A 26,932-nucleotide genomic window follows, 5' to 3' on the forward strand; every position below is an offset into this window, starting at 1 on the left:
TTGTAGATGATGTGGAGCCATTAAAAAATGTTGAGGAGAGGACTGGCAAAATCTGGGTTTTTAGAAAATTTGAAAGTTTCCTACTGGCAGCAGTGTGGAAAACGGACTGGACCGGGGAGAATGACCTCTTCTAAAAGAAAATGTGAGCCTGGCGCGGTGGCTCACGCCTGTAATCCCAGCACTTTGGGAGGCCGAAGCGCGCGGATCACCTGAGGTTAGGAGTTTGAGACCAGCCTGGCCAACATGGTGAAAGCCGTTTCTACTAAAAATACAAAAATTAGCTGGGCATGGTGGCGGGCGCCTGTAATCCCAGCTACTCGGGGAGAATTGCTTCAGCCCGGGAGAGGGAGGTTGCAGTGAGCCGAGATCGTGCCACTGCACTCCAGTCTGGCGACAGAGCGACCCTACGAAAAAAATACATATATGTGTGTGTGTGTGTATATATATATATTAAAAACAAAAATAAATAAAAGAAAATGTGTTGACTTAGGTTTATGCGGGTCGTCGTGCCACCAAGTGGACTCATTGAGCACTAGGGCAAGCGGCCTAGAGGTTCCGCGCAGGAGTAGGAGAGGCTGAAGAGTAAAGAGGGTTTAGAAGGTGGGACTAGGAGTCTCTCGACACTCTGTTACTTCTGCCTGTAAACGTCCGACTTCCGCCGCTGGTGTCCACCCGCAGGTAGCGGTGTCGAGCGTCGAGCTCCCAGAAGCGAGCTGGTGAGGGGCTGCAGGTGGCGGAGCAGTCTCCTTAGGCGGTATGAGTTTGGCTGGGGGCCGGGCACCCCGGAAGACCGCTGGGAACCGGCTTTCCGGGCTTCTGGAGGCAGAGGAGGAAGATGAGTTCTACCAGACGACTTATGGAGGTTTCACAGAGGCAAGATCCGAGCCTGGGAAAAGGGAGGGGAGGAAGCGAAGAGGAGCCCTGGAGGGAGGATCTCCGGACAAAGAAGAAGAAGGCGGGGAATAGAGCGGAGCTCTGGGAGCTGATACCCTAGATGGGTGCGGTGAATCGGAGCCGGGGGGCGGGGCGGGGCGGGGGGACGGATAGTGTGGAGTCCTACAAGGGAGACCTCTGGATGGGGTCAAAGGGGCATGAGACGGAGAAGCTTTGCGGAGGCACTCCAGAGAACGGCAGAAACCTACCGCATACTTGCGTAGTTCCATCTCTCACTGTACTTCTGACCTCCAGCATACGTCAGGCACACAGATAGTAGTAGTCAGTCGCTGGATGTATACTTGTTGGCCCACTGCCGGATTATTCACCTGAGACATGGAAAGGAACTGCTCCAAAGGTAGAGATTAGCCCACTCCTTTTTCAGCTTTCAAGTCTCAATGTATATGTTTTCTCAGGAAGATAATCCTTCCTTGACTATCCTAACAAGTGTCCCCATTTATTTCTCCCACAGAACATATTTCAGTTTGTAATTAGATTCGGTTTGCTTACTTGCTTATGTTTTCCTATTGCATTGTAAACTGTATAAAGTTAGGGATGGTCTGTTTTGTTCAACATTATGTGTGAGGTGTCCGGACTGGGCTGCCACTTGCTAAATTTTTTTTAGTTGAATCTACCCGTTTCTTAAATGTGTTGAATACCCAGTGCATGCCATCGGTGATAGGTTGTATTGGGCTCTAGGGAAACCGAGAATATTAAAAACAGTGCTCTGTCCTTACATACTCCATGCCCCAGTGGGGTAACTGGTTGGGTTAACAGTTAAAATACTGTGTGATAGGAAGGGCACAGTGGCTCACGCATGTAATCCCAGCACTTTGGAAGGCCAAGGCAGGTAGATCACAAGGTCAGGAGATCAAGACCATCCTGGCCAACATGGTAAAACCCCAGTCTCTACTAAAAATACAAAAATTAGCCAGGCGTGGTGGCGTGCGCCTATAGTCCCAGCTACTCAGGAGGCTGAGGCAGAGAATCGCTTGAACCTGGGAGGAGGAGGTTGCAGTGAGCTGAAATCATACCACTGCACTCCAGCCTGGGCGACAGAGCAGGACTCTGTCTCAAAAACAAACAAAATGTGTGATAAGGACTAAAACAAGGTGTAAGATATAAGATAGAGTGTTAAGGTAATACATCTGAACCAAAGCTGTTGATCAGGATAGGCATCCCTGGAGGGATGATGTTTAAGCTGAGGACAGTTTGAAAAGTAGACCTTAGCTTGATGAAAAGTGGGAGAAGGAGAAAGGTAGTCCACAGAGCAGATCGGGGAGAGTATGTAAAGACGTTGAGATCCTGGTCTAGGACCTGCAAGTCTACTTTCATTCTCCAGAGCATGAAGGAGACTAAAGATTGATAAGCCTGGAGGGAGTAGGCATGGGCCAGATCATTTAGGGCCTTGTGAGCCATGTTAAGGAGTTTTGCTGTTCATCCAGAGGACTGAGAAGAGTCATCCGAGTTCCACGATAAAATTTGTACTTTAGAAAGATTACTTACTCTGTAATGAGAATGGCTTGAAGGCGGCATGGCAGTAGAGAAACAGAAAGATTCAAGAGAAATTAAGGAATAGAACCCACAGGATTTAGGGGCTGAGTGTGGTGGCTCACGCCTGTAATGCCAGCACTTTGGGAGGCTGAGGCGGGTGGATCACAAGGTCAGGAGTTCGAGACCAGCCTGACCAACATGGTGCAACCCTGTCTCTACTAAACATACAAAAAATTAGCTGGGCGTGGTGGCACGCGCCTGTAATCCCAGCTACTAGCTTGAACCTGGGAGGCGGAGGTTTCAGTGGATCACTCCACTGCACTCCAGCCTGGGCGACAGTGAGACTCCGTTTAAAAAAAAAAACAAAAACAAAAAACCCCACATCACTGAGTCATTACTGACACAGCCCTGACCAACTAGTTTAAAATAGAACTTTCTCATCCCTCCTCTAAGGCCATTTTCCTATTTCTGTCATTTTACGACTCGTTATTTAATATGTACCCTTCATGCTTCCAACAAGGATTTAAGGAGGCTTACAATATAAACAAAAAGTAGAAACGGTAAAAATAGAGACAGATCAGAAGTAATTGTACCAGGAACCTCTGCTAAAATGGTAATAGCAATTGATATTAAATTTAGCTGTGAGCTTCCTGGTAGCCAAACCTTGTATTTCTTTTTTTAGTAAGAAAGAAGCATACAAGTTGTTCAAGAGAGACAAACTTATTCAGTCTTAAATCCTAGGGAGCATTTATCATTATATCCTTATATTATAAAAAGTAACGGTTTTCGTAGATGATATACAAACATTCTCTTATCTAGTGATGTGTATTAATGACTCAATAAAAGGCAAAGGAATGGTAGTAATTTAGTGCAAGTATTTTGATTGGGCACTAAGCTAATGTGTGGTTGATCTACTACCCTCCGGTGATATGGCTTAATACCAGATAAAGGCTGAGGGGATTAATGTGTTCCCAGGCTGTCTTTTACAGGCATCAATTGGGAGGAAATGATGGTCATCAGTGCAAAATTGAACTCTGGCTGGTTTGGAGGGTCAACCATCTGTGTTATTTGCTTGCTTTGGCATCATGTGTACCAAGATTAGCCCTTTAGTCTGCATCACTGATTGAAGAGAGAGCCACATGTGTGAGGTGTCACCCAGCCCAGTTGACTCCCTCTCCCTCAACTGACTTTTTTCCCTTTTCTTTCTAATATGGCTGCCATTCTAGCCCTAAACAGTATCACCTCAGGTCTAGGCTGTACTTCACATTCTCTACTCAGGCCATCTAACTGCCTCCAGAGCTCTCTGAAATACCCCTTGTACATACTGTTACCCCTCCCCTATATCTTCGGTGGCTCTCCGTTATCCATAGTAGCAGTACTCAGCTGTTTTTCTGTCCCAACACATCTGAGGAATGACACATATTTCTCTCAGTAACTTTAGTTTACATAAACAATGATTATCAATGGTCGGACAAATAAGGAGATGGAGGGGATTGAGAATTATTGGCCTGCAGGTTAAAATTGTGTTTATTAGTGTGACATTTAAGTTTCTCCATAAATGGAATGCAGGAATGCAAACTTCTTTTCTTTTTTTTTTTTTTGAGACGGAGTCTCGCTCTGCCGCCCAGGCTGGAGTGCAGTGGCGCGATATCAGCTCACTGCAAGCTCCACCTCCCGGGTTCACGCCATTCTCCTGCCTCAGCCTCCTGAGTAGCTGGGACTACAGGCATCTGCCACCACGCTTGGCTATTTTTTTCTATTTTTAGTAGAGATGGGGTTTCACCGTGTTAGCCAGGATGGTCTCGATCTCCTGACCTCATGATCCACCCGCCTCGGCCTCCCAAAGTGCAGGGATTACAGGCATGAGCCACTGCGCCCGGCCGCAACCTTCTTTTCAAATCATATAGTCCTACAGTGCAATCAGTGTTGGAAGGAGGCAGTGCTGGAGCGAAACACAGTTGGCTAACAAGGTTTCTTGATAGAGAAAAGTTTTACTTAGATCTAAATCTTTATTCCATAAACATGCTGTACCAAACAGAAATTACCATTTCTGCGCCTTTGTTTCTGCTATTTCATCGCCCATGATTCCTTCTTCCCTCTTGACTGTCTAAATACTAACAGTGTTTTCAACCATAGTTTAACTCCTCTTCATGCCTTTTTTTTTTTTTTGAGATAGTGTCTCGCCCTGTCGCCCAGGCTGGAGTGCAGTGGCACTATCTCAGCTCACTGCAACCTATGCCTCCTGGGTTCAGGTGATTCTCCTGCCTCAGCCTCCCAAGTAGCTGGGACTACAGGTGTGCATCACCATGCCCAGCTAATTTTTGTATTTTTAATAGAGCCAGGGTTTCACCATGTTGGCCAGGCTGATCTCGAACTCTTGGCCTCAAGTGATCTGCCCACCTCAGCCACCCAAAATGCTGGGATTACAGGCATGAGCCACCGTGCCTGGCCAAGACCCACATCTCAAAAAAAAAAAAAAAAAGTAAGATTATGTTATCCCCTTTACTGTAAGCCCCTGAAAGTAGAGACCAAACCATATCCTTTTGTTTCCCAGTACTTAACACAGTGTGTTGCAGGTAAAGCGCTATCAATTAATGTTGGAAGGAGGTGGTACTGGAGCCAAAGGCCATTAGCTAGAAAGTTTTCTTGCTTGAAGAAAATGAAGGACTGGATTAGGAAGGAGAGTAGGGCAACCCTTATCAAGAAAGTTGAGAGATTCTGTTCTTCCTGAAGGGTCATTAAGGCTTCCATTGCCAGCCAACCCTCATCTCCCTGTGTCCTTAGGAATCCGGAGATGATGAGTATCAAGGGGACCAGTCAGATACAGAGGACGAAGTGGACTCTGACTTTGATATTGATGAAGGGGATGAACCATCCAGCGATGGAGAAGCAGAAGAGCCAAGAAGGAAGCGCCGAGTAGTCACCAAGGCCTATAAGGTACAGGAGGAGTCCTAGTTTTCTTGGATTTCCTCAATTCCTATTCCCTCTTTCATCAGGTCCCAGTACTCCCTTTGCCACTTCCATTTCTGGCAATGCTAGTTTTCTCTCATTGAGATCCTCATATTTCTCCTTACTTCTTCTGTTCCCTGGTATCTGATTCCAATCTGTCCTCAGGAGCCTCTCAAGAGCTTAAGGCCTCGAAAGGTCAACACCCCGGCTGGTAGCTCTCAAAAGGCCCGAGAAGAGAAGGCACTACTGCCACTAGAACTACAAGATGACGGCTCTGACAGTGAGTAGGGATGTTTGGGTCAATTGGGAAAATTGGAATATGATGATACAATATCATATCAGTGTTAAATTTACTGATGTTGCTGGGTGCAGTGGCTCACGCCTATAATCCCATCACTTTGGGAGGCCAAGGCGGGTGGATCACCTGAGGTCAGGAGTTCGAGACCAGCCTGGCCAAGATGGTGAAATTCCATCTCTACTAAAAATACAAAAATTAGGCAGGTGTGGTGGTGGGCCCCTGTAATCCCAGCTACTTGGGAGGCTTAGGCAGGAGAATTGCTTGAACCTGGGAGGCAGGGGTTACAGTGAGCCAAGACCACACCATTGCACTGCAGCCTGGGCAACAAGAGCAAAACTCCGTCTCAAAAAAAGAAAAAGAAAAAGAAAAAAATTTACTGATGTTGATAACTTACTATGGATAGGAAAATCCTCATTCTTAGGAAATACACACTGAAATATTTAGGGATAAAGGCCATGATGTTTACAACTTTAGTTATCTAATTTAGATCATTCAGAAAAAAACCACACATACAAAATGCAAAAGGGCCAAAATATTACCAATAGGTGATGGGGTAAAAGATACATGAGTATTCATTGTACTATTCTTGCAACTTTGTAGGTTTGAAATTATTTTGAGGCCAGGCATGGTGGCTCACGCCTGTAATCCCAGCATTTTGGGAGGCCGAGGCAGGTGGATCTTGAGGTCAGGAGTTTGAGACCATCCTGGCTAACATGGTGAAACCCCATCTCTACTACAAATACAAAAAATTAGCTGGACATGGTGGCATGTGTCTGTAGTCCCAGCTGCTCGGGAATCTGAGGCAGGAGAATCGTTTGAACCCGGGAGGCAGAGGTTGGAGTGAGCCGAGATTGTGCCACTGCACTCCAACCTGGGCGACAGAGCGAGATTCTATCTCAAAAAAAAAAAAAAAAAAAAAAAAAGAAAGGATTTCTGGCCGGGCGCAGTGGCTCACGCCCATAATGCCAGCACTTTCGGAGGCCAAGGCGGGCAGATCACGAGGTCAGGAGATCGAGACCATCCTGGCTAACACAGTGAAACCCCGTCTCTACTAAAAACACGAAAAAATTAGCCGGGCATGGTGGCGGATGCCTGTAATCCCAGCTACTCGGGAGGCTGAGGCAGGAGAATGGCGTGAACGTGGGAGGCGGAGCTTGCAGTGAGCTGAGATTGTGCCACTGCACTCCAGCCTGGGTGACAGAGCGAGACTCTGTCTCAAAAAAAAAAAGGAAATTATTTCCAAACACAAAATTTAAAAATAAATAAATAAAATAGGTGGACATGGGGGCTGGGCGTGGTGGCTCACGCCTGTAATCCCAGCACTTTGGGAGGCCAAGGCGGGCAGATCACGAGGTCAGGAGATCGAGACCATCCTGGCTAACACGGTGAAACCCCGTCTCTACTAAAAATACAAAAAATTAGCCGGGCGTGGTGGCGGGTGCCTATAGTCCCAGCTACTCAGGAGGCTGAGGCAGGAGAATGGCGTGAACCCGGGAGGCGGAGCTTGCAGTGAGCCGAGATCGTGCCACTGCACTGCAGCCTGGGCAACAGAGCGAGACTCCATCTCAAAAAATAATAATAAAAATAAATAAATAAATAAAATAGGTGGACGTAAATTCAAAGATTTCTTCTTATCTCACTCTCTTCCAGGTAGGAAGTCCATGCGTCAGTCTACAGCTGAGCATACACGACAAACGTTCCTTCGGGTACAGGAGAGGCAGGGCCAGTCAAGACGGCGAAAGGGGCCCCACTGTGAGCGGCCACTAACCCAGGAGGAGCTGCTCCGGGAGGCCAAGATCACAGAAGAGCTTAATTTACGTTCACTGGGTCAGTCTGTGGTTTCAGAAAAAGTGGGTAGAGGGGCTGAGGGGCATGAGAAAAACCATGAGACCTGAAGAACCAAAGAATTGGAGAGATGGAAATTTGGGATGAGAGAATCAGAAGGAAGAAATGGCAGAGAGTAGATGATTAGGTGCAAAGGTCTAGGCAGTTATGAGCACTCTGAAGAACAAGCTAAGGTACTTTGGTGTAAAATAAGAGTTGTATAGAACTGAGGTCAAATCCTGGTTCTGCTATTCACTTGCTTTCAGACTGTAGGTAAATTACTTTACTTATTCACATTTTGCTTTTCTTGTTTATAAAATAGGGTGTACACCTAATGACTCAGGGAATTTAGGCAGGAGTATTGCTTAAGGTCAGGAGTTCACAACCAGCCTGGACAACATAGTGAGACCCCATCTCTTTAAAAAAAAAAAAAAAGCAGGGGGTGATAATGTTGACTTTAATGATAATCATGAGAATGTAAAGTCAGCAGATTAGTCCTTCATGAGATAAATTGCTTTAAAAATCTCTTCATTTTATGGTATTGCTTTAAAAATCTCTCCAGTTTGGGCCAAGCGTGGTGGCTTATACCTGTAATCCCAGCACTTTGGGAGGCCAAGATGGGTGGATCACCTGCAGTTGGGAGTTCCAGACCAGCCTGGCCAACATGATGAAACCCTGTCTCTACTAAAAATACAAAAATTAGCTGGGCGTGGTGGCACATGTCTGTAATCCCAGGTACTTGGGAGGCTGAGGCAAGAGAATCATTTGAACCTGGGAGGTGGATGGAAATTGCAGTGAGCCGAGATCATACCCCTGCACTCCAGCTAGGGCTACAGAGCGATACTCCATCTCAAAAAAAACAAAACAAAACAAAAAAAACCCTCGGCCGGGTGCAGTGGCTCACGCCTGTAATCCCAGCACTTTGGGAGGCCAAGGCAGGCGAATCACAAGGTCAGAAGATCGAGGCCATCCTGGCTAACATAGTGAAACCCCGTCTCTACTAAAAATACAAAAAAATTAGCCGGGTGTGGTGGTGGGCACCTGTAATCCCAGCTACTCGGGAGGCTGAGGCAGGAGAATGGCATGAACCTGGGAGGCGGAGCTTGCAGTGAGCCGAGATCGCGCCACTGCACTCCAGCCTGGGCAACAGAGCGAGACTCCGTCTCAAAAAAAAACAAAAACCTCTCCAGTTTATAGGCATAGAACCATGTACGGTATTATATTATACAAAAATATATACTTCTTTATAGAGTAGTAAGAGTCTCATATCATGAAAGGTACATGAGAAATTGAGGGACCAGCAGATTCATACCTCCTGGTACATACTTTCTGGGTGAAATAGCATGTGGAATCACCTACAGTATTTAATATGTTTTCTTTCTCTTTTTTTGTTTTTGACACGGAGTCTCTCTCTGTCGCCCAGGCTGGAGTGCAGTGGCGCGATCTTGGCTCACTGCAACCTCCGCCTCCCGGCTTCAAGCGATTCTCCTGCCTCAGCCCCCCGAGTAGCTGGGACTACAGGTGCATGCCCCTACGTCCGGCTAATTTTTTGTATTTTTAGTAGAGACGGGGTTTCATCGTGTTAGCCCGGATGGTCTCTATCTCCCGATCTCATGATCTGCCTGCCTCAGCCTCCCAAAGTGCTAGAATTACAGGCGTGAGCCATCGTGCCTGGCTATTTTTCTCTTTCTGAATCTCCTTTTTATTGTTGTTCTCTCTCTCCTTTTTTTTTTCTTTTTGGCCAACCATACATAATTGAATATGCATAAGCCAGATGTAATTTCCCAGAAGTGGGAGATTATTTACCTGGAATATCTGGGACCCATCCATACCAGATTAATAATAGTTTTTTTTGTTTTTTTTTTAGGCAGAGTCTCGCTCTGTCGCCCAGGCTGGAGTGCAGTGGCGCGATCTCGGCTCACTGCAAGCTCCACCTCCCGGGTTCACACCATTCTCCTGCCTCAGCCTCCCGAGTAGCTGGGACTACAGGTGCCCGCCACCGCGCCCGGTTAATTTTTTGTATTTTTAGTAGAGACAGGGTTTCACCGTGTTGGCCAGGATGGTCTCGATCTCCTGACCTCGTGATCCGCCCGCCTCAGCCTCCCAAAGTGCGGGGATTACAGGCGTGAGCCACCACGCCTGGCCTAATAATAGTTTTGCAATTTAGATAACTTCGCTGGGCATGGGTGTGGTGGCTCACAAGCAACAAGGTCACCTTGATGTTACTGTAGTTACAGTCTGCATCCTTTGTCCACATTGATTGGTTTGGACTACCGTAAGGAGAGTGACTCCTAGGTTTTCCGTGTCAGTAACTGGCTTAGGAGACCCTTAAGGAGGAGCAAGTTCAGTGGGGAAAAAATAAATTTATTTTTGAACATGTTGAATTTAAGGAGTTTGTGAGCAATTCATGCAGTGATGAGAGGTCAGTTAAATATGCAAATCTGGTGTTCCAATAAGAGATCTGGGCTGAAAATATAAATTCGGAAGTCTTTAGAATATGGATGGTAATTAACAATATTGGAGTGCATCTGAGCATGCAGGGAGAAAGCACAGAGTGAGAAAACAGAGGCCTGATAGAGTCCTGCAGACACTAAAGCGTGATAGTTTCATACAAGAGGAGGAGCTTTGAAAAGAGCCTGGAAGTGACCAACGAGTTGGAGAAACCCAGGAGAGTTTGTGTTAAAAATGCCAGGAAAGAGAATGCCTCGAGAGAGTGACTACTGATTGCTGCTGAGATGATGATTAATAGAACTGAGAAGTGCCCATTGGTTTCAGTGAGATAGAGGTCAGACATGACCTTAGCACTTATTGGCGACCAAGCCATATCGAAGTATATTGGGGAGCAAAACTTTGCAAGCTTGGCTATGAAGGGTAGAAGAGGGAATAGAAGCTACAGAGGGGTCTGAGATTAAGGTAAAGTTGTTTTTATTTTATTTGAAGATAATTAGAAACTATATCTTTCATGAGAAACAACTGAGTTTAAAGAAAGAGAAGAAAGAAAGGTTATTAATAGTGTAGGTTTTTGGAGATGGGAGGCAAGGCTGGGAGATAGAGCAGCATGGTGGAGGAATTGGCCTCAGATGGGGGAGGTGAGAAAGAAAGTGTGGTGGCCGGGTACAGTGGCTCACACCTGTAATCCCAGCACTTTGGGAGGCCATGGCAGGCAGATCATCTGAGGTCAGGAGTTCGAGACCAGCCTGACCAACATGGAGAAACCCCATCTCCACTAAAAATACAAAATATTAGCTGAGTGTGGTGGTACATGCCTGTAATCCCAGCTACTTGGGAGGTTAAGGCAGGAGAATCACTTGAACCCGGGAGGCAGAGGTTGCGGTGAGCCGAGATCGTGCCATTGCATTCTAGCCTGGGTAACAAGAGCAAAACTCTGTCTCAAAAAAAAAAAAAAAAAAAGAAAGTGTGGCTTAGCCGAGTGCAGTGGCTCATGCCTGTAATCCCAGCAATTTGGGAGGCCAAGGAAGGAGGATTGCTTGAGCCCAGGAGTTCAAGACCAGCCTGGGCAACATAGTGAGACCCTGTCTCTATTTTAAAATGTGGCTTACAGTTGTAGGTTTGTAATCCAAAGGGAGGGCATTGCAGTGGTTCTCACCTGATGTCTTTTTCATTATGCGGCTCCATCTGTCAAACATTAGGGATACAGCTGGAAGCTTGATGAGACTGAGGAGCATTTAAAATAGTTACTGATGTGGGATATCGAGCAGTATTGAGGGACCTGCTGAAGACTAGGACCATGAATGAATTTATGGTGGTTGCAGTCTGTGCTGTTATTTTTCTCCAGTAGCACTCAGCAGTCCAGATCAGGGCAAGGGAATTATTGACAGGAGAGTGACTGAAGTGATTGAAATAATACAGTGAGCAACCTAAGCATGCTTTAAAAAGGAAAATGTGGCCCGGCGCAATGGCTCACACCTGTAATCCCAGCACTTTGGGAGGCCGAGGCGGACGGATCATGGGGTAAGGAGTTCGAGACCAGCCTGGCCAACATGGAGAAACCCCATCTCTACTAAACATACAAAAAATTAGCCAGGCGTGGTGGTGTGCACCTGTTGTCCTGGCTACTTGGGGGGCTGAGAATCACTGAGGAGAACCACTTAAACCCGGGAGGCGGAGGTTGCAGTGAGTGGAGATTGCGTCACTGCACTCCAGCCTGGGCAAGAGAGTGAGACTCAAAAAAAAATAAAAGTAAAGTGACAAGGAAAAGAAGGTTGTTAGAGATGAGGTGATAAATTGTGGCCATGCAGTGTTGAAGGGGCTACCCATGAGCACTTCAAAGTCACCAGGGTGACCCTAAGATGATAGGAATTAGGGTAGAGACGAAGAGTAGAAACCACTGCCAAAGTCTTCATTGAGGGAGGGAGTGACCATGATTAGGAAGGACAGAAGTTAATCTAGACTCTTGGCACAGGTCTCAAAAGAGAAAGGAGTTTTGCTTGTAGGCAGAAAAGTAGTGATCTGAAAGCTACAGGGTGGGACCCAGTAGGACATAGGTATATCCTGTAGGGATGAAGAGAATGAGCAACCTCCACCAGAGGGCTGCAGAGAGGAGTGGTGGCCTCAGTGAATGACCAGGTTTCTGGTAAGGCAAATCATGGAAGGAATGCTGAGTGAGGAGCTCGAGGATATAGATGAGTTGGCAGATTACAGAGCATGAATTCCAGAGGGTGTAGGCAAGTGTTTGAAAGTAGAGGGGTTGGGCCAGGTGTGGTAGCTCAGGCCTGATATCCCAGCACTTTGGGAGGCTGAGGCAGGCGGATCACGAGGTCAAGAGATCGAGACCATCCTGGCCAACATGGTGAAACCCCGTCTCTACTAAAAATACAAAAATTAGCTGGGCGTGGTGGCGTGCGCCTATAGTCCCTGCTACTCAGGAGGCTACTCAGGAAGAATTGCTTGAACCTGGGAGGGGGAGGTTGCAGGGAGCTGTGATCACGCCACTGCACTCCAGGCTGGTGACAGAGTGAGACTCTGTCTCAAAAAAAAAAAAAAGAAGAAGAAAGTAGAGGGGTTGGAAGATTGGCTCAAGGGAAAGAAAGCAGTATTATCAAACAGTTCAAGTGCAAGAGAGGTTCAGTCATTGGAAGGGTTTCCAGAGTACTCTTCTTTTTTTGTTTTTTTGTTTTTTGTTTTGTTTTGTTTTGTTTTGTTTTTGAGACGGAGTCTCACTCTGTCGCCCAAGCTGGAGTGCAGTGGCCGGATCTCAGCTCACTGCAAGCTCCGCCGCCCGAGTTTACACCATTCTCCTGCCTCAGCCTCCCGAGTAGCTGGGACTATAGGCGCCTGCCACCTCGCCCGGCTAGTTTTTTGTATTTTTTAGTAGAGACGGGGTTTCACCGTGTTAGCCAGGATGGTCTTGATCTCCTGACCTCGTGATCCGCCCATCTCGACCTCCCAAAGTGCTGGGATTACAGGCTTGAGCCACCGCGCCCGGCCATACTCTTCTTTTTTTGAGATGGAGTCTCACTCTTTCGCCCAGGCTGGAGTGCAGTGGCACAATTTCGGCTCACTGTAACCTCCGCCTCCCAGGTTCAAGTGATTCTCCTGCCTCAGCCTCCCAAGTAGCTGGGATTACAGGCGCCTGTCACCACACCCGGCTAATTTTTTGTATTTTTAGTAGAGACGGAGTTTCAGCACGTTAGCCTGGATGGTCTCAATCTCCTGACCTCGTGATCATCTGCCTTGGCCTCCCAAATTGCTGGGATTACAGGCGTGAGCCACTGTGCCTAGCCTCTTTTTTTAATTTAATTTTATTTTTTTAATTTTTTTTGAGACAGAGTCTCACTCTGTCGCCTGTGCTGGAGTGCAGTGGCACAATCTCAGCTCACTGCAACCTCCGCCTCCTGGGTTCAAGCGATTCTCCTGCTTAAGCCTCCAGAGTACCTGGGACTACAGGTGCGCGCCACCACGCCCAGCTAATTTTTTGTATTTTTAGTAGAGATGAGGTTTCACTATGTTGGCCAGAATGGTCTTGATCTCCTGACCTCATAATCTACGCACCTTGGCCTCCCAAAGTGCTGGGATTACAGGTGTGAGCCACCATGTCCGACCCGTTTTTTTTTAATTTTTACAATTTTTTTTATTTTTTTGAGACAGAGTTTTGCACTTGTTGCCCACGTTGGAGTGCAATAGTGCAATCTCACTTCAACCTCTGCCTCCCAGGTTCAAGCAATTCTTCTGTCTTAGCCTCCCAAGTAGCTGGGATTGCAGTCATGTGCCACCACACCCGGATAGTTTTTGTATTCTTAGTAGAGACGGGGTTTCACCATGTTGGTCAGGCTGGTCTCCAACTCCTGACCTTCAGCTGATCCACCCACCTTGGACTCCCAAAGTGCTGGGATTACAGGCGTGAGCCACTGTGCCCAGCCTTGATTCATTTATTCATTAACAAATATTTAATGAGTTCCTGTAATATGCAGAATGCTGTATCACCCTGATAATATTTGGGCAATATGAGTTATAGTCACTGCCCTTAAGGAGGAGACATATACACCAATAGTGCATTGCCACAGAGCAGTGTCACGGAGACCAGGCAGGTAACATGAAGTGTGCAGCCAGCCAGAGGGATGGTGGTGAACTGGAGAGGAGTGCCTGAAAGGAGGAACAGTTACTCAGCTCAGCTAATTGCTCCCCTGTAAGAATACAGACCCAGGGTGGCCAGATTTTCTTGTTGTTTAAGAGCGACCAGAAATCTCTATAGTTAAATATAATTTCCTACTTTATTAATTTTTGGTTTTGGAGATAGGATCTCACTCTGTTGCCTAGGCTGGAGTGCCGTGGTGCCATCTCAGCTCACTGCAGCCCCCGCCTCCCGGGCTCAAGCAATCTTTCCACCTCAGCCTCCCAAGTAGCTGGGATTGCAGGCATGTGCCAGCACACCCAGCTATGGGAGTGAATTGACAGGGCATTTGTAGAGGAGATTTTGGTATCTGGGAAAGCAAATAAGCTCTTCATCAAAGCGTACCTTCCAACTCTGAGGTAGTATAGAGGGCCCAGGTATACTTGAGAAATGAGCAGAGAGGATGTCAAGAAAAAACTTATAAGCAGAAAACTTACAAAATGGGAGGTGCCAGAGGGCCTTAGGGGATTTCCATAGTTCTCTCTGGTAGTTGGCAGTGACTAGATAGCCAGGAAGATAATTGAGAGATCGTGGGACAGAACTGGGATGTGGGAAAAAGGGGCATTCTGATCATCCCCTCATTTCTTCCTTTGACCCTAAAGAGACATATGAGCGGCTTGAGGCTGACAAAAAGAAGCAGGTTCATAAGAAGCGGAAGTGCCCTGGGCCCATAATCACCTATCATTCAGTGACAGTGCCACTTGTTGGGGAGCCGGGTCCCAAGGAAGAGAATATTGACATAGAAGGGTGAGTGAATCTCCAGAAAAGAGATTGTGTGTTCAGCTCGTGTTCTCTTAGCCCCATTTTGCTTGCTTGTCTCACACAGCTCTCCTTAACACTTGGAGATTTCTTTCAGATTCCTCACTCCCTTCAGCTCATTTTCTTTTTTTTTTTTTTTTTTGAGGCAGGGTGTCACTCTGTCGCCCAGGCTGGAATGCAGTAGTGCAGGCTCGGCTCACTGCAACCGCCATCTCCTGTGCTGAAGCAATCCTCCCACCTTAGCCTCCCAGGTAGCTGGGAGTACAGCCACACACGCTAATTTTTGTATTTTTTGTAGAGACAGGGTTTTGCTGTGTTGCCCAGGGTTAAAGTAATCCTCCCGCCTCATTTTCCTAAAATGCTGGGATTAGAGGTGTGAGCCACCGCACCCAGCCCAGCTTATTTCTTTCTTTTTTTTTTTTTGAGACGGAGTCTCGCTCTGCCGCCCAGGCTGGAGTGCAGTGGCCAGATCTCAGCTCACTGCAAGCTCCACCTCCCAGGTTCACGCCATTCTCCTGCCTCAGCCTCCCGAGTAGCTGGGATACAGGCGCCCGCCACCTCGCCCAGCTAGTTTTTTGTATTTTTTAGTAGAGACAGGGTTTCACCGTGTTAGCCAGGATGGTCTCGATCTCCTGACCTCGTGATCCACCCGTATCGGCCTCCCAAAGTGCTGGGATTACAGGCTTGAGCCACCGCGCCTGGACTATTTCTTTCTTATTCCTTTTTCTTTTAGCTTCTCTCTTCTCTTTCCTGTTTTTCCTTCTAGCCTAGCTTTTTTTCCCATCAATCACTTAGTAGCTTCCTCAGAATGTTCCCAACACCCTGCCTCCTTTTTCTCTTTCCTCACATCTGGTTTCCTTCTTTCTTTTCTTTTTTCTTTTTTTTTTTTTTTTTTTTTTGAGATGGAGTCTCCCTCTGTCACCCAGGCTGGAGCGTAATGGCACGATCTCGGCTCACTGCATCCTCTGCCTCCTGGCTTCAAGCAATTCTCCTGCCTCAACCTCCTGAGTAGCTGGGATTATAGGCGCCTGGCACCACGCCCGGCTAATTTTTGTATTTTTAGTAGAGACGGGGTTTCACCGTGTTGGCCAGGCTGGTCTCGAACTCCTGACCTCGTCATCTGCCTGCCTTGGCCTCCCAAAGTGCTGGGATTACAGGCGTGAGCCACTGCACCCAGCCTGATTTCCTTCTTTCTGTATCTGTTATCTTCTCTCCTCAGCTCTTTGTGCTTTTTTGTCTTTTGTCTTCAGACTTGATCCTGCTCCCTCAGCGTCTGCATTGACTCCTCATGCTGGGACGGGACCCGTCAACGCCCCTGCTCGCTGCTCACGTACCTTCATCACTTTTAGTGATGATGCAACTTTCGAGGAGTGGTTCCCCCAAGGGCGGCCCCCAAAAGTCCCTGTTCGGGAGGTCTGTCCAGTGACCCATCGTCCAGCCCTATACCGGGACCCTGTTACAGACATACCCTACGCCACTGCTCGAGCCTTCAAGATCATTCGCGAGGCCTACAAGAAGTACATTACTGCCCATGGACTGCCACCCACTGCCTCAGCCCTGGGCCCCGGCCCGCCGCCACCTGAGCCCCTCCCTGGCTCTGGGCCCCGAGCCTTGCGCCAGAAAATTGTCATTAAATGAAGAGACGTCTAGTCCTCAGAAACTTCTTTCCTGCCCTGATTGGGGCTCTTGCTGTTCCATCTCCTCTCCCTGCTTCTCCCCTTTGTCACCTCTGATCTTTGCCCTATCTTTTCTCTATTTCTTTCTCTTTTTCCCCTAGTTCTTACAGGTTTCGTTGTGTTTTTTAATCTAATAAAATAGAAAGATCCCTTTTGTCTGGTGTCCAGTCTAGGTTTGGGAGCAAGAAGTATTTATGAATACCTAAATATATTTGGGTCTTTATTTGATAGCATTTATTATGAGCTGTCGTTTCTAAATTGTATTCATTCCTCCAGCTAAATTATAAACATCTGAAAATTGCACACCAAAATACATCCTTATATTGACCTTCATATCACTTTACACTCACTCTTTTGAATACAACAGGCACCAAATGAGGAGGAACTGGCTGATTCTAGTCGAACTCCGATGTCTCGGACTGGGGCTTGTATGAAGGGAAGTGGAGGAGATGCCATGGCTGTTAATGACCACTAGAGGCTCTCAGGGCTGGGCAGGGTATGGGGGCTGTGTATATGTGATCTCCCACTACCCCCCACCTGGCCAGAGCTAAAATAATAAAATGCTGAGCTCACTGTTCCCCCACCCTCTCCCCCGGCACTGGGCTCCTCCTGCTGCTGGGACGGTGCTCTAGTAGAACAGACAGACCTACTGACACGGGAGGTGAGAAGGGAGGTGGCCACCAGAACTGGTAGGTGGGGGAGACAGGGGGCTTATGGATGAGAGCCCGGTGGGAGGTGGGGGGAGAAGAGTGGCTCCTATGTGGAATGATGTGGAGTGTGTCCCTGTCTCTGTTACTCTGTATATTTCTGCCACTGTGCCGTCCTACCCCTTAACTGTATATAGTTTACATTGTCGATGTGAGTGTCTCACATACTTTCTGGATCTTTCATATTCAGCATAGTGTGTATGTATAGTTCCTCGTGTGTATCTTATATTATACAAAATTGTGTGAGTTTAATATTCCCACTGTTTTTAAAGAAACTTTACTCCATTTACACCTATTGGTCTAGTGTCACCTTCCTGTCCAAAGCAAGGGACAGATTATGGGGACTCGGTCCCTTCTCCAGAGGCCTTACTACCCTTCCCCCAACCTGGAAGTTCCCCAACAGCTCCGAGCCCTTGTTTTCCCTTAAGATTTAAAATTTTAGCAAACACAGAAAATGAAATCTTGATGCCCCACAATAAAAAGGGAAATGAGAATGGGGTAAGAGACTGTCTCTTCCCTTTACACCCATTTTCCTTGCTTTTTTAAATCCAGTTTAGGAAAAAGCCTGGATTATGAGGAGGAGAGGAGGAATTTCCCTGAAACTCTCTATTCCCCCGCCCCTCGCCCCCTTTCAATAGGAACTGGGCATGGGACCAGCTGTGTTGGCAGGGCTTCCAGCAGCTGTGTTAGGGCAAAGGCACTGGACAAGTGAGGTTATAGGGGAGGGGTGCTGCCAGGATTTCTCTGTCATACTATGGGAAGACAAACCCAGCTTAGATGTCTGGGATCCTCATCCAGGGTGGCTGGAAGCTGGGGAAGCAGAAAGGAGACTCTAGTTGTAACTCTAAACAACCTAATCTTCTCCAACTTCCCATCTTCAACTAGATTTCTAATCTCCAAGAAATTCAATTCAATGTTCTGCCCCCTGGCTGGTCTCTTTGTGTCCCTGCTGTGCCCCTGTCCATCTTACCATTGTCCATCCTTTTGTTCCATGTTCCCCAGGCTTTGTGAGTGCCACACAGTGGGGAGGGGGTGGGGGCCACCATGTCATCATATCAGAAGGAACTGGAGAAATACAGAGACATAGATGAAGATGAGATCCTAAGGACCTTGAGCCCCGAGGAACTAGAGCAGCTGGACTGCGAGCTACAGGAGATGGACCCTGAGGTAAGGGCTCTAGCACAGGGAACCAGGGGCAGTCCCAGGCATTTGGGAACGGTGTTGGGCTCTGGGTGGCTGAGAATAGGGTTTGCTACAGGACCTAGAGGCCTAAGAAGGCCAGGGGAAAGGTGTCTGGAGATGTTTTAGGGAGCCCTAGCAGTACCTAGGTCAGAGGGGAGGTCTGACTTGCTCCCCAAAACTCATCCCTAAGAACATGCTCCTGCCAGCTGGACTGAGACAACGTGACCAGACAAAGAAGAGCCCAACGGGGCCACTGGACCGAGAGGCCCTTTTGCAGTACTTGGAGCAGCAGGCACTAGAAGTCAAAGAGCGTGATGACTTGGTGCCCTTCACAGGCGAGAAGAAGGGTATGGGGACCCTGACATCCATGCCTCCTCGTAGAACCCAAGTGGCTATGCTGTCTCTCACTTGTCCCCCACTCCAGCTTTCCTCTCACCTTCCAGCTCCTAGTTGCCTAGGGACTCAGATGCCCTGACACTTAAATGCCAGCTTGCACTCTTCAGTTCTTGATAGATCAGGGGACTAGGAGTCCTGAGCTTGTACAGGATTCAGGCTTTCCAATGTCCCCTCGTGACCCAGCATTCTACCTCCTGGAGAAGGAAAGAAACCTGGAGGCCAGGATCTTGGGAGAAATTACCTCTACCTGAACCATCCTTCATCTCCCTATCAGGGAAACCCTATATTCAGCCCAAGAGGGAAATTCCAGCAGAGGAGCAGATCACCCTGGAGCCTGAGCTGGAGGAGGCACTGGCACATGCCACAGATGCTGAAATGTGTGACATCGCAGGTGGGTAGCTGTGGGAAGTTAAGGGTGACAGGATCAGGGGCAGGCGGATCCTAGTCATGACATGGGATTAGTGAGGAAGGGCCTCAACCAGAATGTGGATGTCTAAGAAAGCCTCAAGCAGTAGTTTCAAACTTTTCTTCTTTGTTTATATATTTATTCATTTTTAAATTTAATAACACCTCAAGAGCAATTTTACAGGGATTGTAAAAGCAAATAAAAGTGGAACCATTGGGCTGGGCACGGTGGCTCACACCTGTAACCTCAGCACTTGGGAGGATAAGGTGGGCAGATTGCCTGAGCTCGGGAGTTCAAGACCAACCTGGGCAACACAGTGAAACCCCGTCTCTATTAAAATACAAAAAATTAGCCAGGCGTGGCAACGTGCGCCTGTAGTCTCAGCTACCTGGGAGGCTGAGGCAGGAGAATTGCTTGAACCTGGGAGGTGGAGGTGGCAGTGAGCCAAGATCATACCACTGCACTCCAGCCTGGGGGACAGAGCGAGACTGTCTCAAAAAACAAAACAAAACAAAACAAAAAAAGTGGAACCATTCTGGCTGAAAGAGGAGAGTCACTACAGACTCCCTTACCCTCTAGTGGCTCCTAAGGGACCTTCCCTTAGCCCTTTCTCAATGTTTTAGAAACTACTGCCTTCAGAAGTTTATGGAAAGGACCCCTGGGGCTGAGAGAGGGTAGGGAACTTCTTTGACAAAGTGTAAGTGGTCAGGCTTTAAAAATGCAGCATATTCAGAAAGAGGTAGGAGGGAGGCTTGGAACAGGTTCCTTCTCATTCCCTGTGACCCCTCTGCTTACCCTCTCCAGCAATTCTGGACATGTACACACTGATGAGCAACAAGCAATACTATGATGCCCTCTGCAGCGGAGAAATCTGCAATACCGAAGGCATTAGTAGTGAGTGTGTTTGGGGAGCATGGTCTCCAGGGCTCTGGGCAGGCAGTCCTAGTGTCTGGGAGAAGGTAGAAAAGGGTGAAACTGATGATTCTGGGAGAGAACATGCTGCATGAGTGATGAGAAAACCTGTGGAGTGCCAGGCGTGGTGGCTCATGCCTGTAATCCCAGCATTTAGGGAGGCTGAGGAGGGTGGATCACTTGAGGTCAGGAGTTCGAGACCAGCCTGGCCAACATGGTGTCTCTACTAAAAATACAAAAATTAGCCAGGTGCACACCTGTAATCCCAGCTATTATACTTGGGAAGCTGAGGCACAAGAATTGCTTGAACCCGGGAGGTCAAGGCTGCTGTGAACTGAGATTGTGCCACTGCATTCCAGCCTAGGTGGATAGAGCGAAAAAACCAATGGGGAGGAGATTGTGGGGAACATGTTGGGTTCCCTTCCTGCCCTCACTCACCAGGTGTGGTACAGCCTGACAAGTATAAGCCAGTGCCGGATGAACCCCCAAATCCCACAAACATTGAGGAGATACTAAAGAGGGTCCGAAGCAATGACAAAGAGCTGGAGGAGGTGAACCTGAATAATATACAGGTATTTGACTTGCATCCTCCAAACCGTAACTCTGGATAACCACTGACATCCAAGAGTCCCTTAGCCCACCATCTCCTATTCTCCTCTGGTAGGACATCCCAATACCCATGCTAAGTGAGCTGTGTGAAGCAATGAAAGCAAATACCTATGTGCGGAGCTTCAGTCTGGTAGCCACGAGGAGTGGTGACCCCATCGCCAATGTAAGGCTAGTCGACATCCCCAGCCTTCTTCCACATCTTACATGCACCCCTTGCATGGCTGTCATAAAGGGTTTTGCTAGGGAGTACTATTCTCATCATGCCTTCTTAGGGCAGCCCTCATGGAGACTCCTACCTTCAGTGCCATGGTTCCTAACTCTCAACCCTCTCTAACACCCCCAGTCCTACTGCACATTCATCTCCCTGCTTTCCCCTGCTATCCACCCTGCTTTCTGTATCCCTCTAGCTCCATTTATAGCTCCTCAAGGACTCTTCTCAAAGAGCTGTGTTTCCCTCTTGCTCCTGTTCTTTCTTTCCTCAGTCATCTGTGAAACTGTTCCCTAATCCTAACCCAAGTCCCTACTACCCAGGCAGTGGCTGATATGTTGCGTGAGAATCGTAGCCTCCAGAGCCTAAACATCGAATCCAACTTCATTAGCAGCACAGGACTCATGGCTGTGCTGAAGGCAGTTCGGGAAAATGCCACACTCACTGAGCTCCGTGTAGACAATCAGGTCAGCCTTCCCTTCCCCTGATGTTAGCATTCAGTCTCATTGAGGAGTCTCCTCCCTGAGCCAGCCACTGGGGCAGCTATCTTATTTAATCTTGTTTGAATTCTCCTCTTCATTATCTCTATGAGGGAAGCCAAGTCAGCATCTCTCTTCAACCACTGTGGAGAAACAAGCTTCTTTGACCTCCCAAAGGGATCTGTGGTCTGGGATGGTAAACAGCCCAGAGAGGGTGACGGTCAGCTTTTGCCTCTCCCTCCCCCAGCGCCAGTGGCCTGGTGATGCAGTGGAGATGGAGATGGCCACCGTGCTAGAGCAGTGTCCCTCTATTGTCCGCTTTGGCTACCACTTCACGCAGCAGGGGCCGCGAGCTCGGGCAGCCCAGGCCATGACCCGAAACAATGAACTACGTGAGTAACTGCAGACATGATGTGTGGAGTGGGCAGGGAAGTGCAGAAATTGGTGGATCCTCCTGAAAGCAGACCTAATGACTAATAGCCCAGCGTGCTACCAAAGAGCTATTCACATGAGAAGTTCAAATCCCAAGAGTGATCAGAAAGTAGACAGAAAACTCCCCCTGCCCCAAATATGGACGAGTAGAGAGGTAGAAAGGATACTAGAGATAACAATACTTGTTTAGAGGTATTGTAATTTTATTTGTGGTGTGGTTTCTTGTTTCGTTAATGTGGGATGGGCCTGTAAGGTGGCCTAAGACACTACCAATTTATGAGTTTGGCTAAGGGACTGGAAAGGAGAAGAGTGCCTTTGCAGAAAGCAGTAGCTGGAACAAACACTTATGTTTAATATTCCTCCTTTACAGGTCGCCAGCAAAAGAAGAGATAATACTGCATTTCCCTTTACCAACTAGAGCTGGGAGCACTAGACACTTAAATTCTCATCTGTCCTCCTTTCCTGTAAATAAAAGCCCTTATATCCATTTTGCCTGCCTCCTTCCTTGGACTTTGGGGTGAGAATCTTGGCGCTAACCCCCAAGGGTTACTGCCAGTTCACCAGGGGATTATTTATACTCTGGGGATCAGCAGGCAGAGAGGTTCAGGTTACTAGGAGGAGGTGGGGGAGCTCCCTCCCTTGGTGTTCCCCATAACCCTGCCAACGCCTTTCAACTCTTCTACTTTCACAGGGAACTTAGCCGCAGCCCTGTTTCCAGATGTAGCCAGGTCCCTCCAGTGCCTACCCACAGTCCTCATGTGGTTTGAAGGGGGAAAGGACTTTGAGTGGTAGTGGAGAAGGAGGCAGACAACATGAAGGGCAAAGACCTCTTTTTGACAGTCTTATTAATAGGGCACCAGGCTGATGCAGCTGACGCTTGGCATGGCTTTGGTAGAAGGTGGGGGAGGGGCTAGAAGTATGGAGAGCTGTGGCTGGGCACGGTGGCTCACGCCTGTAATCCCAGCACTTTGGGAGGCCGAGGCGGGCGTATCACAAGGTCAGGAGATTGAGACCAACCTGGCTAACACAGTGAAACACCGTCTGTACTAAAAATACAAAAAATTAGCCGGGTGTGGTGGTGCACACCTGTAGTCCCAGCTACTCAGGGGGCTAAGACAGGAGAATGGCGTGAACCTGGGAGGCGGAGCTTGCAGTGAGCCAAGATCGGGCCACTGCACTCCAGCCTGGGCGACAGAGCAAGACTCTGCCTCAAAAAAAAAAAAAAAAAAAAAAAAAAGTATGGAGAGCTGTGTACATGGCAGGAAAGGAGTAGTTGGATTGAGAATGAACAGATCTGAAATCCTGAGATCTGACAAGGAACCAGACTTAAGGAAAGTTAAGTTCTCAGCACCCATTGCAGTGTATTTGTGAATGAATGGGAAAAGGGTGTCAGTCCAAGGGGAGATCAGGTGGTTCCTCCTCATCAGAGTCAAACTCAACATTTTCATCTTTTACCCATCGACCTCGTCCATCTGGGATCCATCCTGAGCTGGAAACATCAGAGAAAATAGCATCGATTAGGAAAGAGGCTTATTAAGAAGTTAGTGGTGAGCTCACACCTGTAATCCCAGCACTTTGGGAGGCCAAGGTGGGTGGATCACTTGAGGTCAGGAGTTCAAGACCAGCATGACCAACATGGTGAAACCCTGTCTCTACCAAAAAAAAAAAGTTAGTGGTGAGAAAAAATTGAGAGCCATGTAAGTTGGGTGGATAAAACAAAACGAAACCAAAGATAAAAAACAACAATAGGAGGCCGGGTATGGTGGCTCACGCCTGTAATCCTAGCACTTTGGGAGGCCAAGGCAGGTGGATCACCTGAGGTCGGGAGTTCAAGATCAGCCTGATCAACACGGAGAAACCCCGTCTCTACTAAAAATATAAAATTAGCTGGGCATGCCTATAATCCCAGCTACTTGGGAGGCTGAGGCAAGAGAATCGCTTGAACCCCGGAGGCGGAGGTTGTGGTGAGCCAAGATTGTGTCATTGCACTCCAGCCTGGGGAACACACAAAACTCTGTCTCAAAAAAAAAAAAAAAAAAAATTGGGGGGCGGGCACGGTGGCTCACGCCTGTAATCCCAGCACTTTGGGAGGCCGAGGTGGGTGGATCACAAGGTCAGGAGATTGAGACCATCCTCACCAACGTAGTGAAACCCCGCCTCTACTAAAATACAAAAAATAAGCCAGGCATGGTGGCACATGCTTGTAATCCCAGCTACTCGAGAGGTTGAGGCAGGGGAATCGCTTGAACCTGGGAGGCGGAGGTTGCAGTGAGCTGAGATGAGATCACACCACTGCACTCCAGCCTGGTGACAGAGCGAGACTCCGTCTCAAAAAAAAAAAAAAAAAAAAAAAGCTTTGAAACAAGAAGGGTCAGAGAGAAAAGAAAATCTGAGGAAACTGATTAGGCACACTCACCTTCGAAGGGTGAGATAATGGTCCAGGGCTCGTCTTCTTGTGGGGCTCATGGGTGCAGGGGCTGAGACAGTTGCTGACTCCTCAGCCTGTGGGCCAGCCCCAGGTTCAGGTTCCCTACTGATCTTCCCGCTTTGGAGTTCGACCTCTGAGGGTGGCACAGGAGAAAGGGAGACAGAGGGACCAGGGGCTTCTGGTCTAGGTAGAGAAGAATAGTCTGTAAAAGCAGTAAGGGAAAGGGCCAACTCTCCTATGACTCCCAACCTCTTAAAACAGTGTTTCTTAAACTATATTTTTCAAGATATTAGTAAGTTCTGCATACAAAGGATTTTAGAATCATGAATTTGGGAAAGGCTAGCTTTAAATTTTACAAGTTTTTTTTTTAATTCTTAAGACTTTGTATAGCTTTTAAAACTGTTACTCTTTTTTTTTTTTTTTTTTTTTCTGAGATGGAGTCTTGCTCTGTCACCCAGGCTGGGGTGCAGTGGCCAGATCTCAGCTCACTGCAAGCTCCGCCTCCCGGGTTTACGCCATTCTCCTGCCTCAGCCTCCCGAGTAGCTGGGATACAGGCGCCCGCCACCTCACCCGGCTAGTTTTTTGTATTTTTTAGTAGAGACGGGGTTTCACCGTGTTAGCCAGGATGGTCTCGATCTTCTGACCTCGCGATCCACCCGTCTCGGCCTCCCAAAGTGCTGGGATTACAGGCTTGAGCCACTGCGCCCGGCCTAAAACTGTTACTCTTCAAGTAGAATTACAAAGTGCCATTTCCCAAACTTTATTTAAAAATCACAAAATTCTCCTTTTCTTTTTCTTTTGAGATGGAGTCTCACTCTGTCACCTAGGCTGGAGTGAAGTGGTATGATCCTGGCTCACAGCAACCTCTGCCTCCCGGATTCAAGCAATTCTTCCACCTCAGCCTCTTGAGTGGCTGGGATTACAGGCACACACCACACACCCAGCTAATTTTTTATATTTTTGGTAGAGACGGGGTTTCACCATGTTGGCCAGGCTGGTCTTGAACTCCTGATCTCAAGTGATCCACCGCCTAAGCCTCCAAAAGTGCTGGGATTACCGGTGTGAGCCACCGTGCCCGGCCAAAATTCTCCTTTTCTTGAAACACTAAGTAACATCTCCAGAACGCTAGTATTCCTCAGAATACAGACTGGAAAACACTTTCAGAGCCCTCTATCTCCTTCCGAGCCTTCCTACCTCTGGCTTTCCCCTCCCATACCTGTACTTCCGGCGGCAGCAACTGTTATAGTGGGGAGCTCTGTGCAGAGCACTCTGGGTGATAAGTCGTGTCTGGGTTAGCAGAGGAGCCTGGTAAGAAGATGGGAGACAGAGTCAGAGCCTTCAGCCCTCTGCCCTTCCAGCCTGGTGTGTGCAGCAGGGTCTTGCCTAGAACACACTCTCCACTCTCTGATTACCTCAGCTTTGGTTTCTTCCCTCCTCAATTCATTCTGATGTCTTGGATTCTGCTTCCTTTCCTTTCCCGGCTGCTTCTTGCCATAGAAAAGCTGCAAGCCTGAAGAGAAAGGGAAACAGAATTAAAAGCATAGCACCAAGGCTGGTGTGCAGAGATTTCGATTTATTCCCCATCCCCTGTCTTCCCCCGAACTTACTGGACAGATGTTTCTTGCCTGCACGGTGGGCAGTCAGCATGGCCAGGGTGTCCAGTACCGGTCGATGGGGGCAGATGGCACAAGCAAAGCTGAGCAGGGGTAGAGAAGAGGATAACTGGTCCAGGGGAAGAGGGTTGGGCCTGTCCCTGCCGTAAGTCCCACCCTGTCCTAGCAGTCTTTGCAAAACCCAACTCCCTGGTGACCCAATCTCCACTTCTTCCAGTCCTCACTAGCCGCCAAAGAATCCTAGATACTTCTGCTGTCCTAATTAATAACAAAAGTTTGTTGAAGCCGGGCGTGGTGGCGTGCGCCTGTAATCCCAGCTAATCGCGACGCTGAGGAGGCAGGATCACTTGAGCCCTAGAGTTCAAGGACAGCCTGGGCAACACAGCTATTGAGCCTCTAACCGCAAAACCCTCAGGCTTGAGCCACTCCTCGCTCTTACCGTCCATCCCGAAGCATCAGCGCCTCATCCTCTGGGATGTAACTGGCGAGGAGGTCCCCGACTCTTCTTTTCTGCAGGGAGTAGGGGAAGAAATCCGGACGGATCAGCAGGATAGGAGAGAGGGATGGAAGTTAAATGACAGAAATGAGGAGTCAAACGGAATAAGGACATAAGGACCCTGGGGAGAACAGCGATCATAGACCGAAAAAGGAGTCACTACACAGCTCTAAGTCGCCTGGTTCTCTCCTGCACCCCCGAGTTGTTGCCAGAGCAATGAAACAACGCTCCTTCCCAACCTTCAGAGAGCGACTGAAGAGGCTGCAGATCCTCTCCGCTCACGCTTACTTTGAGCACATTGAGTTGACTCCAATCGTCTCCTTCCCTCTTGAAAGACATCACGACTGTGAGTCCCAGAGTGATAAATTTTCTTGTTCCGGTTTCGCCACTCCTCTAGGCCACCGTAGCAAGAGCGGGACAGCGCCTTCTCTTTTCTCTTTGTCTTCCTGTCGGCCCCCGTACTTCCGGGAATGCACTTCCACGCATGCATTGCGCCATC

The 26,932-nt window shown here is 48.1% G+C and overlaps 3 protein-coding genes across 13 annotated transcripts; 2 read left to right on the plus strand and 1 right to left on the minus strand.

Moving 5' to 3' along the window:
* Positions 1-680: 680 nt before the first annotated feature.
* On the plus strand, positions 681-16,718 carry VPS72 (vacuolar protein sorting 72 homolog). 3 transcript variants are annotated; one of them, XM_005541921.4, is made up of 6 exons: positions 681-873; positions 5,212-5,364; positions 5,542-5,656; positions 7,325-7,501; positions 14,732-14,876; positions 16,139-16,718. In XM_005541921.4, the coding sequence occupies exons 1-6, from the start codon at positions 757-759 to the stop codon at positions 16,524-16,526; spliced, it is 1,095 nt and encodes a 364-aa protein (XP_005541978.1). In that variant the 5' UTR covers positions 681-756; the 3' UTR covers positions 16,527-16,718. The 3 variants fall into 3 exon arrangements, with proteins under 3 accessions (XP_005541978.1, XP_005541980.1, XP_015312992.1); XM_005541923.5 differs by lacking the exon at positions 14,732-14,876; XM_015457506.3 differs by lacking the exon at positions 7,325-7,501.
* Positions 16,719-17,197: 479 nt separating this feature from the next.
* Positions 17,198-22,381, plus strand: TMOD4 (tropomodulin 4). Of its 3 annotated transcripts, none has more exons than XM_005541935.5 (10): positions 17,198-17,253; positions 18,274-18,438; positions 18,644-18,800; positions 19,124-19,240; positions 20,060-20,149; positions 20,609-20,739; positions 20,832-20,939; positions 21,308-21,451; positions 21,711-21,855; positions 22,266-22,381. In XM_005541935.5, the coding sequence occupies exons 2-10, from the start codon at positions 18,316-18,318 to the stop codon at positions 22,286-22,288; spliced, it is 1,038 nt and encodes a 345-aa protein (XP_005541992.1). In that variant the 5' UTR covers positions 17,198-17,253; positions 18,274-18,315; the 3' UTR covers positions 22,289-22,381. The 3 variants fall into 3 exon arrangements, with proteins under 3 accessions (XP_005541992.1, XP_005541993.1, XP_045219827.1); XM_005541936.5 differs by having other exon boundaries at positions 17,198-17,225; XM_045363892.3 differs by lacking the exon at positions 21,308-21,451.
* Positions 22,078-26,781, minus strand: SCNM1 (sodium channel modifier 1). 7 transcript variants are annotated; one of them, XR_012415103.1, is made up of 7 exons: positions 26,722-26,781; positions 26,377-26,447; positions 25,932-26,020; positions 25,737-25,834; positions 25,541-25,629; positions 24,312-24,456; positions 22,078-23,384 (listed from the first exon to the last, which is right to left on the minus strand). XR_012415103.1 is itself a non-coding variant. In XM_045363899.3 (7 exons), the coding sequence occupies exons 1-7, from the start codon at positions 26,770-26,772 to the stop codon at positions 23,285-23,287; spliced, it is 693 nt and encodes a 230-aa protein (XP_045219834.1). In that variant the 5' UTR covers positions 26,773-26,781; the 3' UTR covers positions 22,078-23,284. The 7 variants fall into 7 exon arrangements, 5 of the variants coding, with proteins under 5 accessions (XP_045219834.1, XP_005541991.1, XP_073852240.1 ...); XR_012415104.1 differs by having other exon boundaries at positions 24,312-24,525; XM_045363899.3 differs by having other exon boundaries at positions 24,312-24,506.
* Positions 26,782-26,932: the final 151 nt, after the last annotated feature.

The sequence above is a fragment of the Macaca fascicularis genome, chromosome 1 (genome assembly GCF_037993035.2).
Source record: "Macaca fascicularis isolate 582-1 chromosome 1, T2T-MFA8v1.1".
Taxonomy (NCBI): domain Eukaryota; kingdom Metazoa; phylum Chordata; class Mammalia; order Primates; family Cercopithecidae; genus Macaca; species Macaca fascicularis.